Source organism: Vulpes lagopus, chromosome 21 (genome assembly GCF_018345385.1).
Source record: "Vulpes lagopus strain Blue_001 chromosome 21, ASM1834538v1, whole genome shotgun sequence".
NCBI classification, from domain to species: Eukaryota; Metazoa; Chordata; class Mammalia; order Carnivora; family Canidae; genus Vulpes; species Vulpes lagopus.
The window spans coordinates 25,621,344-25,635,719 of NC_054844.1; the positions used below are offsets into that span (position 1 = coordinate 25,621,344).

Consider the following 14,376-nt stretch of genomic DNA (forward strand, 5'->3'; position numbering starts at 1 on the left):
GATGGGCATCCCAAGAAAAGGTCTAGGCAAATTTCTATCACCTTTTGTGATATGACTCAGAAGTCATGTGGCATGGTCACAGGTCCACACACATTCACAGAGAGAAAACATAGACCCTATCTCTCTCTCTCTGTTTTTAAGATTTTTATTTATTTGAGAGAGAGACAAAGAGCATAATCAAGGAGAAAAGGGAGAAGCAGGCTCCCTGCTCAGCAGGGGCTGTATCCAAGGACCCTGGGATCATGACCTGAGCCACAGGCAGACACTTAAGCAACCGACCCACCCAGGTGCTCGAACCTTACCTTTTGATGGACAAGTAAAAATATTACATCAGAAGAAGAACATATGGGATAGCATATATAGGGGTGCTACCATATTTGGTTTTTTTTTTTCCATATTTGAATAGTACAATATGTCCCTCTACTCTCTGGCTACATAGTTTACACCCTTCTTTCATGCAAATATATTCATTCCGTCTTCAAAGACCTCTTGGTCTCATTCTAGTTAGGCATCAGCATCCCAGGATCTTGTCATTCAGGCCAGGTCCACATGTTGTGAAACTCCTCAGGTACAACTTCTTGGGCATGGCTTCTTGAGTAACACTCCATTCCATTTAAAGAACCAGGATTGAGGCACAGTCAGTTAAGCATCTGCCTTCGGCTTGGGTCATGATCCTGGGGTCTTGGGATAGAGCCCCGTGTCAGGCTCCCTGCTCGGCAGGGAGTCTGCTTTCCCCTCTCCCTCTGCCGCTACCCCCTACCCCCGCTTGTGCTCTCTCTTTGTCTCTCTGAAGTAAATAAATAAAATCTTTAAAAAAACAAAACAGGAAATTAAAGGTCAAGCTATCTGTCCCTTATACACCTGACATACGGTGGTGGAGTAGGCGTAACAACTGCTAGGTATTCTCATTAACAAAGGGGAAAATGGAAGACACACGGGTGTCATTAGTCGATAGCAGTTCCAAAATCCAGCCAGGCCCATGTTGCGAGCTCCTTTACAGGGGCCCAGTCCTCTGGGCTTTTGGTCATTCCTTTGGAGTCATCTTTCCATTTCCTTGAGAAGGAACTTATAACTGCAGATGAGTTACATTCTGTAAAAGTGTCTGTACAGGTCCAAGGCCTTCTACCTTCTACTGTCTCTGTCCCTCTTGGTCTAATTTGATGTAATAATTTATTCACTTGGAATTTCTTATGAATCAATTTATAATCCACTCCATCAGGTAAAGCATAACCACAAATATCTTAACAGTAAGCCTTTAAGTTTTCTGTAAGGCTACTATGGAATATCCCTCTACTTTTAGAGTTTTTGATCTTTGTGAAGGTTTCAATGAGATAGCCACCACAAGTCTTCCTGAGGTCTTAACAGAGGCACGCCTAGGGCTTCTTGACAGCACCTGCATCTTTGCCCTGAAACTATTTCTCAATTTTAATGGAATGTGCTGTCTAGAGAAACTAGGAGTAGGAAAGGTTGGGTCTTTTCTTTTCTTTTCTTTTCTTTTCTTTTCTTTTCTTTTCTGAACTATTTCTCAATTTTAATGGAATGTGCTGTCTAGAGAAACTAGGAGTAGGAAAGGTTGGGTCTTTTCTTTTCTTTTCTTTTCTTTTCTGAAACTATTTCTCAATTTTAATGGAATGTGCTGTCTAGAGAAACTAGGAGTAGGAAAGGTTGGGTTTTTTCTTTTCTCTTCTCTTTTCTCTTCTCTTCTCTTCTCTTCTCTTCTCTTCTCTTCTTTCTCTTTTCTCCTTTTTTTTTTTCTTTTCTCTAAACAATCGTGGCTCCCTTATGTTTAACAGTTCCTTTTTTTGGTCTTTCCTCTAACATTTGATTGTGAGAAGAAACCAAATGGCATCTTTACTTTTCACATCTGTTCTTGCTAATTACATCATGAGAAAACAGTTTGAACTGAATGAAAATGAATTCAAGGAGGAAACAACATTTCTCTCTTCAGTAAGTGAGAGAGGGCTAAAAGGTGTCATTAACAAGGAAGTAATGGTAGGGAAATTGGAGGAAGATGGTCAAAAGGGTACAGACTTCCAGCTATAAGAGAAATGAATACTGGGGGTGTAACGTACAACATGATGACTATTGTTAACGCTGCTATCTGGTATATTTGAAAGTTGCTAAGAGTAAATCCAAAAAGTTCTCATCACAAAGAAAAAAATGTTTTCTCTTTTTCTTTTTTTAAAAATGTATACAATACTACATGTCAGTGATATATCAATAAAATTGGAAAAGAGGCAAGGAATTAGTTAAGGAATAAGAAATATATTAGAGGGAAAGAAAATCCCCTAATTGCTGACTATATATTTATCCTGAAGGGAAAAATAACATTTGACAGCCAATGATGTCCTTGCTTTATGAATCAAGCAACATCCAGTTTAGCAGATGGAAAGGAACTCTAAGGATCTGTACAAAATGAAAGGTTTTTTTAGGCAGAAGGAAGCAGGAGCAGGGAGTCATGCGAGGCATTTGCTGGCTGGTTAAAGTAGGATTACTTTCCTTATGTACAGTGAAGGGAAGTCTTGGAGTGGGGCCAGGTACCTTGTATAGAGCAGGCAAGTGCTGATGGGTTGATGTAGTCCTGCCTTTTCTGGAAGCACAATGCATAGTAACTAAGTTTTGATTCGTTGACATGGAGCTTAATACGAGCCCCTCCAACTTGGACCCAATCAGATTATTTTAACAGACTTCACATGTTATAGCCTCTTATGGTCTCAAGGGATGAGACCACCACTCAATAACTGGAACAAAAAAAAAATCTCAAAGCTAAATTTATTAATTAAGTGAACTTTATTGGTCAAGGACAATCTCTTTGATTATATATGGTGCTTGGGGGGATGCTTAGAGCTCAGGGATTGATTGACTTTCAGAGACTGGAGTGAGTTGAATATCACTGTGCGTGTGTGGTTACAAAGGTGAGACTGTTTTTGGTTGATTGGTATCTAGAAGGGAGTTCAGTGGTGTGAGTCTCTACCTTCCTGGCTGACTTCAGAAGGGAAGAGCAGCAGTCAGTAATTGGTTGACTGGCAAAGTGAATTCACTGAGGTAAATTTTGTTTACTTTTTTATCACAATATTTTGTTTACTTTTTTATCACAATATTTCATTTATTAGTTTATGATGTGCTCGTACTGTACTGTTCTATAGTCAGAAATTATTTAAAACTAGAGTGTAAGATTTCTTTCATAGATTCCATCCTTAGGATACACAAAGCATTTGTTGGGGAAAATGTATTAGACATTTTTGTTGTTGCTGCTGTAATATTGTTGCTAAGCAAAGTGGTTTAGTGGTATCCACACATTAACTGGTTTGAACCACATTCTATGTTAGACTAGTGGTAGAAAATAAAGTGAAGAGGTGCCTGGGTGGCTCATTCGGCTAAGTGTCTGCCTTCAGCTCAGGTCATGATCCCAGGGTCCTGGGATTGAGCCCAGAGTTGGGCTCCCTCTTCAGCAGGGAGTCTACTTCTCCCTCTCTCTCTCTCTCTCTCTCTCTCTCTCTGTCTCTTTCTCTGTCTCTCTCTCTCTCTCTCTGTGTGTCTTCCCCTGCTTGTGCTCTCTCTCTCTCTTTCTCAAATAACTAATTAAATAAATAAATCTTTTTTAAAAAAGAAAGTGAAAACAGAGGTGTATTTACAAAGCACTTTATCCAAACCTCCTCTTAAATCATGACAACCCTGTAAAGGTAGGCATTGTCATTCTCATTTTATAGAGGATAAAAACTGATGCCCAGTTAAGTGACTTACCTAAGGTTAGAACCAAGATTTTAACTTGGTCTTAAAGTTGTCAGGATCAACTGTTGACTTACTTGTTGGTATTATGTTTATTGAAAACCAAGTCCCAAAATGACCTTCCTCCAGAATGTTTTCACTGATTAACACTTGTTGATGTTTATATCCTGAGACCATTTTATGAATATAAGAAGTATTTATTCTAAACAGAGTGTATGAAATTTCACTGATAGACCATTTAATTGTCTTTTTTTTTCTTTATGACTTATTCCTTGCATGACGGATTTTTGACTTTCTGTAATTACATTGCAGTTCCACAGCAGCATCTTGCAAGTTTCGATCCCATCATTATTGCCAGCATCTAAGAGCTTGGAAACTTCTGAAAAAGCAAAATTCCCTCCTCAACCAGAGACATCCTTTGAAGAAAAGTATGTCATTTATGACCTAACATTGCAATATAAATGTTCCACAAAGTAGATCAAGGAAACACAAGGGTCCATTGTGTGTATTTACAGACACAGATTTTACCCAGAAAGGCAAGAAACTGTAAGGCATATGCCAAGGGACCTGCACTCAGTTCTGTATTATTGAAATAAAAGGTGCGAAGCAAGAAGTCATAGGAGTTGAAGCTGGGGAGGTGTGGTAGTCAGGTTAGAGAAGGATTTTAGGGCACTTGAGTTGTATGTCCTAGATTGTAGGGGACCGTCAGTGGGTTGCAAGCCCCATAGTGACAGTCATGTACCTGAGACTGTTTGGAAGATGGCTCTGAAGGATTCAGAAGAGGGATACAGTAATTTCTCTGTTGACAAGTAGAATTTTGAGGGATCATATTCTCATTACTTATAAACAAGCCAAATAAAAATATATATAATAGAATATTTTAAAAGAGAGGAGCTCGTAGGAGGCTCATTCGGTTCAGCAGTTGACTCTTATCTCACCTCAGGTCTTGACATTCAGGTAGTGAGTTCAAGCCCCACACAGGGTGTGGAGCCTACATAAAAATAAAAAAAAATAAAAAAGTTTTAAAAGAGAGAGAAATTGCTTCCTTAGCAAAAAAAAATTTTTTTTGACAATCATTTTCACTTAGAATCTATATAGTCTTTTATATGGTCTTTTACTTGTGAAGCACATAAATTCCTTTTTTTTTTTTCTTTTACATTTTAGTGATGGAAAAATAATCCTTAGTGCTGCTGTTGAAACCCAGCCTTGTGAGAGTCTTTTGTAAGTTATATTATTGGATATGAAAAATGTCCTTGATGCCTGGAAGGGAGGAGGCTTCTGTCACACTGATCATAACCACAATGAGAAGCGGGTGACTGAGGCCAGAGTACATTAATGCAGGTGTAATGGTTGGATGTGGGGGAGATGGGATGTTGTAAGTTAACAAATACTTGCTCACTAACCGTTATCTATTATCTCATGCCAAGTTTTCCCACACCTTTACCTTCCTTCATCAGTTTTTACGTGAAGTTCAATGCTTTGAATTTGAGGTTTGCACTGGCTTGCATTTTGACTCTAGGAGAGAACAGAGGGAATGATAGAATGGCTGGAAAGGCTGTAGTGTGGTTTGGTTTTTGTTTTGTTTTGTTTTGTTTTGTTTTGCACTCTAGTAAAACGGCCCAATATCTATGTCTATCCAAGTTAAAGTGTGAATTAGATTAGGAAAATCCATTTTCAGAGCAGTACTCAAAGATGAAATCTTATCTTTTCTCATCATTATCTTTTACTTTATTTGGTAGTCGGAATGTCTAGCAACTTATGTATACAAAACATGAGAGTTGCCTTTTCAAAGTTTGTATATTTATATTCTACTTCTTAGAGCAAAGATGTTGCTTTTTCTCTCTCTAAACTGGTCACATATTCCTGCCTTCAGTTTTTGAGACCAGTTCTATATAATTGAAGGGTAGTTATGTGAAAGAGAAAATCTGTGGATGTTTCAACAGTGTCACTTTGCCTTTACTAGAATAGCAAGTGAATAGCTATGTGCAGCAATAGGGATTTTTCTTTTATGCCTTGATCAGAACTATAAGATGAAGTACTTGGCCAGATTCAGAAAATGGATTCCTTTGTGAATTAAAAAGTAACACCTTTGTTGTTTATTTTAATTACAAGGATTATATGTAAATAGTATGGGAGTATTTTAGAAGTTCCTGGTATATTAACTAAAACTTAAATAAAAATTAAAATTAAAAAGTTCCTGATCTAAATGTATGCATGAAAGGATGCACCACTAGTCCATGGAAAAAAGCTGGTTTATTTTCAACTATTGACATCACAAGGATGGTCCTAAGTGTTTTTCCAGCTATTCTAACATTTGCAGGACATTTAGAGTTATTGGCAAGACAGTTAACCACCTCTGCTTTTAAAATAACTGTTATAATTTAGTTAAGCACATAAGTGACTGCCTGAATCCAGATTTTCTTTTATTACCCGGATTTAACCCACACACAATTTTAGTTTCTTTCCAAGATATTCTATTTAGAAACAGTGGCACCAGAGCCACTTATTATTAATCCTAATTACTATTATTCTTATTTTTAGAACTTCAAGTCTGCAAAAGTCTAGCAGCCTGGGTAATCTGAAGAAAGAGTCCTCAGATGGGGTTGGTTCTGTGTTTTATTTTATTTTATTTTTTTGTCTGTTTCCCTGAGCCAAAAATATTTTAGGGATCTTCACATTTAGGGATTTTCCCATTTTGCTAATAAAACTGTTAAGAAGAGCTTTGTGGTTTCTTCAATGCAAATGTATTAGAAACCACTGTTAATGGTAAATATTAAGAAGTCTGAATATGAAGGGTTAAAAGTAGTGTATAAAATCAAAAGTGAACACTTTTAATAAACCATTACTGGAAATAAATGAAACTGAGATTGTGTAGCTTAGAAGAAGGTGTAAATTTATTTTAATTTCTGGAATTGTATGTGATAGATTCTGAATATATAAAGGAGTCCTTTAACAATCTGAAATATTATTGTTTTGAACAGGAAAAAGAGTCTGTTCAGAAGCCTTCAGAGGTAATTTTTATATCCAGATTACAATGTGAAAATGTTTAAGACTTTTAATACATGTGATTGCTTAAATATCTCAAAAAAAAAAAAAAAAAAAAACCAAACTCAGAACCTCCAAAACATGTTAAGTGAAGGAAGCCAGCCACAAAAGATCACATATGACAGGATTCCATTTATGTGAAATATCCAGAATAGGTAAGTCCATAGAGACAGAACACAGATTGGTGGTTGCCAGAGATGGAGAGGAATGGAGAGAAACTGCTTAATGGGTAAGGGGTTTTATTAAGAATGATGGAAATGTTTTGGAACTAGGTAGAGGTGGTGGTTGCACAACACTCTGAGTATACTAAATGTCACTGAATTGTTCAATTTAAAATAGTTACCTTTTTTTTTTTTTTTTTAATGATAGTCACACACAGAGAGAGAGGCAGAGACATAGGCAGAGGGAGAAGCAGGCTCCAAGCACCGGGAGCCCGACATGGGACTCGATCCTGGGTCTCCAGGATCGCGCCCTGAGCCAAAGGCAGGCGCCAAACCGCTGCGCCACCCAGGGATTCCTAAAATAGTTACTTTTTATGTTTCACCTCAAACTATTGAAAACAAAACAAAACCTCAAATTCTAAATCAGGCTATTGATATTCTTAATGATCATATTTGGGCTTCCCAAGACCTCACAAAAAAAAAAAATCCTAGAACAACTATTTAATAAACACTGTGTACAGCAAACATTTTGGTGTTTTTTTTGTTTTGTTTTGTTTTTAAGACCTCATCAGCAAGGGCTCTAGTTCTTCTTTCCTCTAATTTTCAACCATTAACTTTGTAAAGGCTCCATTCTGGTAGGCAGGGTACTTCCAGATGTATTCCCTTGACCATTGGCTCTGAATGCCTTGAGTCGTAATGTAGGTATCGCTGATGAGGCACAGACAGTGCACACAGCTGTAATTACAGTCATCCTCTGTCCTTTTTGTTTTGCCAGTTCAATAAATGATTAAATGATTTTGACATCTGTGTTGAGACTTAGGTAATAGTATCATTAAATTGTGACATCTATAAACTTGTAATTACCACGAGCAATGAATATATAGAATAAAATAACTACCTTAAAAGCCGGTGTCCCCTCTCCCTTTTTTCTCCACCTCTGCAAAAAAAAAAAAAGAAACAGGCTAGAGATGTTAGAGAAATTAGAGCATGCAAACAAAGGCATCGATGGATCATAGTAAAATAATCATGTTACTATAATTGCAAATTCAAATAACGAGAAAGCTTAAAAAAAAAAAAACAGTGCCTAAAAGTATAACTTAATTAAGGTTCTTGACAACAACCTCACAGACAGCTAAAATGTCTTCTGAGTCAAGGAAGAAAAATTTAATTATAGCAAGTTTAGTTTCCATTTGAAGTATATCTGAATGTATCATAGTCTTTGAAAATCGGTGATCCATGTTGGGTTACTTGCAGGATAATGAATATATCACAAAACACTCTTTCAAAAAAAAAAGTGTTTAACAGAAACTGGTTGTGTCTTCATTTTCTTATTAATTCCTTGGGAAGAATATTTAAAATAACTAGAGTAGAATCTCTTTATGCTACTGTTGTAGAAACTTAGGGTTAATGCCTGCTTTGTGGAGTAATATATTATGTTGGGCTTCTCCTGATGCAGTTATATTACAGAGACTGCAAACTGTATTATAGCCCAATCTGTGTCCACAGGTCCTTGTTGGAGCGTCAATGTAGAGGAATTGTTAGAAAAATAATAAGACTGCTGGTATTCTGGTTATGTAATTCTTATTTCCATGCCTTTGGTAGAATGAGGCAAATAAAATTAAAATAAAATTTGAGAATTTCTATATCCTAAATATTTCATGTTCTAGTAAGCACATGGGTTATAGACCAGTGATGAATATGTTTTTGTTGCTGCTGCTGTTGCTCCTTAAGGAACTTTCAGGATTGATTTTTTAAACTTCTAATGTGGCATCCCACATTCATAATCAGCCTGAATGCTTCAGTAGTTGAGCATCTGCCTTTGGCTCACGTCGTGATCCTGGGGTCCTGGAATCGAGTCCTGCATCAGGCTTCCCCCAGGGAGCCTGCTTCTCCCTCCGCCTGTGTCTTTGCCGTTCTCTCTAGGTCTCTCATAAATAAATAAATAAAATCTCAAAAAAAAAAAAATCAGTTTGTTAGGTCCATGATTCTTTTAAATAAAATCACATGTGTAACATAGCAGGTGTTGCGCCTGGCATGTACTCATAATTATGCAAGTCAGTGCTGTGTTACATTTATTATTACTTCTTTCTCAGGATAAAGGTCCAGTAGAAAGCAGCCCATTTGGGAGCCTCCCTCAGAAAGCTCCAAGACACGATGCCTCGGTGGATGACAACCCTTTTGGCACTCGGAAAGCCAGATCTTCCTTTGGGCGTGGCTTTTTTAAAATAAAAAATAACAAGAGGACAGCAAGTGCACCAAACTTGGGTACGTGTGGCCAAAATGCCTTTGCCTCAGTTTGCTCAGAATGAGGACAAGGTCAGTCTCTTCCCTTCCCTCGTTCATCCGTTTGTGCATGTCTATTTCTTGGAAATGAAGGTGAATGAGTTGGGGGACAAGTTAGCAAGAAAATGCTCCTGTGAGTTTAATTCAGTGTAAAGGTAGCTCCATGTAGGCTCTTCACCCTACTCTCCATGTTGGAGCGTCAATGTAGAGGAAAGACCAATAAGCTCAGTACTCTCAGACTTCACTGTAAACAACTTCTCTTCTGTTTTGAAAGTGGATAAATTAACCCCATATTGACCATGCTAATGGAGTTTGCAATGTTGGAAGCACAGCGTAGTGCTTCCCTGTCTTCCCACTGTGTGTATTTTGTGAGTAAGAGTTTGATCTGTGTTTCATTTTGTCATTCTCCTGTGTTCTCTCCATTGGACTGCGTGTGATTGTGTGCGTTGTTGGGATATCTGAAGATCGTAAACGAAGTGCCAGTGCACCCACCTTAGGTATCGTACCCCTGCATGCCAGCCTTTGCCAGTGCTGTCCTCCATACTGAGCTAATCCTTGCTCTTGGCATCTGTGATCTCTAGAAAGCGAGCTGGCAGAAATCAGAAAACATTGTCCATTACTCCAGAGTCCTCCTTCCGCCTTCTGCTAAAATGGACTCTGTAGAGCCTTTGCTTTCAAGCCTAAATGCTGTTTTAACCCATGCTAATGACACCTTGCAAGTAGCTCTGGGAGGACCTGGAAGTGCACAGACCCCTCCGCATCCAGGGCAGGACTCTCCTGCATCTTAAATTCCAGCTTTTTCACCCTTCAAGTGCATACTGTCTCACACTAACTCCCAGGTCCTGGCAGTTCCTTCGCCATGGCTACTTTTTCCCCAGAGAAATATTTTTAGCCAAATAGAGAAGTCCCTAGAAGACACTGAAAATGATTATTTTAAACTTACTTTTCTTAAGGGAACATTCTCCTGACATTTATTTGCTTTGAAGATGGAGGTAACATTTAGTGACACCAGAGGAAGCTTCTTTATGTGATATCCAAGGAGTCGCTCCCAAAGTGATTTTAGGAGAAGGGAAGCTCAGTTGTCCTCTTTAAAAATGTGGGGCACGGTAGGGAAAAAACATCCTCAAAACAAAAAAATAAAAATAGGATTTTAAAATGAGGGTGAGTTAAGCAACATTTTTTGGTACACCTGTACCCATGATGGCTTTGGGGTTGGATGGAAAGGTTCCTTTGGATTTTCCCTGTGGGTTTTATCATCTTATGTAGATACCCACGTACCTATTCATGTGGGTCGGCAAAGGTGACTTCTCTTTGTAGTCTTACGTTTCTAGAATAAACATGGGATAAATAAAGCCCAGACAACTATTTTCAAATGTTTTTGCATCTTTCTTAGAAGAAATATATTGTCAATGCTAAGAGCCAAGTGCTGCTTATGATAACCTGTAATCACAGCTGTGCTTCATAGAAAAGTCAAGCTCTGCAACTTTTATATCTTGCTGAAACACTGTGTTTTTTGTACACTTCTACTTTCCCTAAAAAGTGTACAGTCTCACATTGAGGCAACAGTATCCCTTGTGTTTGTTAGCATGGGATCGTGCATTAAGGGACAGATAAAAGAATTAAGAGAGTTAACACTGGGAGATATGGGAGTAGCAAATTTGGATGTTACTCTTCCAAGGCAGAATCAACAGGCACTGATTTTTATATCAAAAGAAAAATTTATGCGTATCCAGTTCATTCCTTTCTCAGTAGGACACAGCAGGTTAGGAATAACTCTTGAAAAAAGAATTGCCAGAAATTGGCAACTGGGATTTGATGTAAATGCCAAAGGGGAGGAAGGAGTGAAAAGAAAATGACAGAGTTTGCACTGGAGTAACAGGAAGAAGATTAATTAGTATTAAGAGAATATTAAATAAGACAATTTTTTAAAAAAGAAAACTTAAGAGACGTCTCCAGAAAATTGGGTGGATTCGTTAAGTCCTGGATGTTTCCGGCACATCAAATTGGGAATATCTATTGACATTCAGATACTGAGTCTGAAGAGAGAGATTAGGTCCAGAGATTGGGATATCAGCTGCTTACATATGCGGGAAGCCATCGTCTAGTGCTGAGCATGAAGTGGATGAGCTTTTCCAGAGATCCTGCATGGGGAACCTAGAACAGAATCTCTGAGTGGAAGAGGAAGAGAAAACCGGTGCTACATAGCCAAGAAGAAACTTATCAGATGACAGATCTGGGAGAGCGTCACACCAAGAAGATGAAAGAGATGATGATTTTGAAGAGTGTGGGAGGGAGTCAACAGTACCAAGCACTACAGGAAGATGGAGAATGATTTCATTACGAATTCAAATCACTCAAGGAAAGAATATGGCAATCCTATCACACCTTTGAATATCAGAAAGGTTGTAATTTGTGAGTCAATGAATTTAGGCACAATAGCATACACAATATTATATGCACTGTTAATTTATACACAAGAAACTGAAGAGCAGAATGTGCATTTGTGTTCCATTTTTAATATTTGTAGGGTGCCCTTTGTAAATTGCTGATTTACAGACCAACAGATGAAGAATTCATTAATAGTTGCTAAAACCAAGAAAGTTAGCATCTAGTCGTGTTCATTCCATATTTAAAACTCACCAAGTATGTATTCTGTTCTTGGAATAGCTGAAACAGAGAAGGAGACAGCTGAGCACCTAGATCTGGCTGGTATATCTTCCCGGCCAAAAGATTCGCACGGAAGCAGTCCTTTCCAGATATCTCCACCATCACCAGATTCCAAAAAGAAATCAAGAGGTATCATGAAACTCTTTGGAAAGTAAGTAACAGATCAGACAAATGGAGTGGTCTTTGTATCGTATGTTGCCCAAACGTAGGAATAAATGGAAAGTTGGCTGGAAATGAGTATGAAATTGTAAGGCTTTGGTGTTCCTTTATGGAAGGAATATTGTGATCTGGGATTTACTAACTCATTGGATCTCAGTTAAAGTTTAAGTCCAAATATCTATTCTGACCATACATAAACAATGTTCTGATTAACTTTAAAGTCCAAGGCCTTCTCAGGTCTCATATGAGGCAATGTGGTATTGTGTCTTCTCTTCAGACTTAGGAGAAGTCAATCAACTACATTCAACCCAGATGACCTGTCTGAGCCTGAATTCAAAAGAGGAGGAACGAGGGCAACTGCAGGGCCGCGACTGGGTTGGTCTCGAGATTTAGGACAATCTAACAGGTGAGAACAGCCCAATGAATGGACTTTTACATCTCTGCCGAAGTGTCAAGGCCATGAGCAGCTGCAGTGTTGCTAGTATTGTCCCTGGGTTAGACAGTAGAATCCATTGCTTACTGCTGTGCCTAGTGGAAGAGTCCATTATGTTTGGAGCAGTGCAATTTTGCAATGGTTGGTGAAAACCATATAGAAGATGAGCGCTACATGAGCTAGGGGAGGAACCAGAGCTAAAGTGTTAGCAGCATCTGTGCTAGAATGATTCTTGGACTTAAGTTTGACTGAGAAAATAGTTACTGTAAGTACTCTAAAGGATAGCTCTAGAGAGATGGGATAACACAGTTGTTAAGAGTAGGTTCTAGAAACAGACTGCTTGGATCTGATGTCTGGCCTTGCCACTTCCTATAACCTAGGTGACCTTGAGCAACTATATCCATGTTCTGTGCCTCTGTTTCCCATAGTTTTAATTAGTCCATTCCCCAGAAGGTAATTGTGAAGATTAAAGGTGTTAATATGCATGAAGTATTTGGCAAATAGTAACTGTTCCAATGAACATTAATGATTAATGGACTCTGTGAAAGCCACTAAAGACATAAATTCTATCAGAATTCCTAAATTTATCAGGACTATATAATGTTTTATCTGTTAAGACTATGAACTTTTCCTATGCCCTTTATCACAATTTAGGGCTGGTTTGAAATTACTGTAGTGACCTACTAAGCATGAAAAGGGTGGAGTTGGCAAACATCTAGCACAAATCATGGACACTAAATCTTTTGAACATGGTCGCTCCCACCCTCGCAGAACATTGGGTACAAGTGCCATCAAGGAAGAAACTGGCTTTCTTCAAACACTGAAGTCTCATTTGCCATATGTTCTCTTTGTACACAGTAGAGGATCTCCCTGTGCTGTTAAAAAAATTCTTGTTTATACTTTTTTTTTTTTTTCAAAAAGGAACACTATTTATGTGTCAAAGTAGAAAACCAAAAAAACCCAGAAACCTGCTGTGATTACATTTTCCTATACACAATGATGGCATGTTGCTCTCATTGATTATCTTTTGGAGAGAAATCATAATTCTGCTAAAGTTAATTCAAGTTAGATTTGATTTCTTTCCATCTAACCTGGTGTTTTATGTTTGGGAATTTAGTCTTCAAACAACATTGATTGAAACTGGTACAGTGACTTTTTTGTTCAACTTGCCTTTCTTCCATACAACACATTCTGGCTCAGTCACATTGAGTCTTTTGTGGTTCCATTTGAAATGCAAGCTGTGGTCTTATAAGGTAACTTTTCAATCAAGTGCCACTTCCTCCTCCAAATATGTACTGAAAAGTAAGCTTTCCATGGTCAAATGGTTATTACCAGGTAATTTCCATATCAATTCAGTATACAGTTGTTCAACCTTGATAAGCCATAGGGTTGGGTTTGAATTATTTTTCATGAAATTGTTTTCTTATAGTGACTTGGATATGCCATTTGCCAAATGGACCAAGGAGCAGGTTTGTAATTGGCTTGTGGAACAGGGCTTGGGATCCTACCTGAATTCTGGCAAGCACTGGATTGCATCTGGCCAAACACTTCTGCAGGCTTCTCAGCAAGATCTAGAGAAGGTGACTGCTTCTCTGTTTTGTTTAAACAATGGATTCTGAGAAAGAGAATATGAACGTAGGATTGTTTTATATTCCAGAAGGGTAGTGGGTGGAGCCAGTAAATACTCTTGAAAAACTTTGTGTTTTCTGCTTCGCATTTTTTTTTTTTTTATCTCATGGACTTAACAAGAAGGACCTGGTCTTAATATTCCTTATAAAACATTAAGCCACTGGACGTTTTAATGAGAAATAATTGTATAGACATAAAAAACCTTAAGCTCATATTTCTCAAAATCATTGTGTGGCTTCAGCCTTGGCCCAACTTCTCAATGTAATGTAT

General features: G+C 38.1%; 1 protein-coding gene across 9 annotated transcripts in view; it reads left to right on the forward strand.

Moving 5' to 3' along the window:
- Positions 1-14,376, forward strand: part of PPFIBP1 (PPFIA binding protein 1) — a 167,287-nt gene that overhangs the window by 142,811 nt on the left and 10,100 nt on the right. For 6 of the 9 annotated variants that reach the window (XM_041736506.1, XM_041736508.1, XM_041736510.1 and 3 more), the window contains 9 exons: positions 4,042-4,157; positions 4,894-4,950; positions 6,271-6,331; positions 6,711-6,740; positions 9,029-9,200; positions 9,683-9,715; positions 11,886-12,036; positions 12,322-12,450; positions 13,907-14,057. In XM_041736506.1, coding sequence (XP_041592440.1) covers positions 4,042-4,157; positions 4,894-4,950; positions 6,271-6,331; positions 6,711-6,740; positions 9,029-9,200; positions 9,683-9,715; positions 11,886-12,036; positions 12,322-12,450; positions 13,907-14,057 — 900 coding nt within the window. The remainder of the gene's footprint in view (positions 1-4,041; positions 4,158-4,893; positions 4,951-6,270; positions 6,332-6,710; positions 6,741-9,028; positions 9,201-9,682; positions 9,716-11,885; positions 12,037-12,321; positions 12,451-13,906; positions 14,058-14,376) is intronic. The other 3 variants (XM_041736509.1, XM_041736511.1, XM_041736515.1) reach the window with 1 other exon arrangement.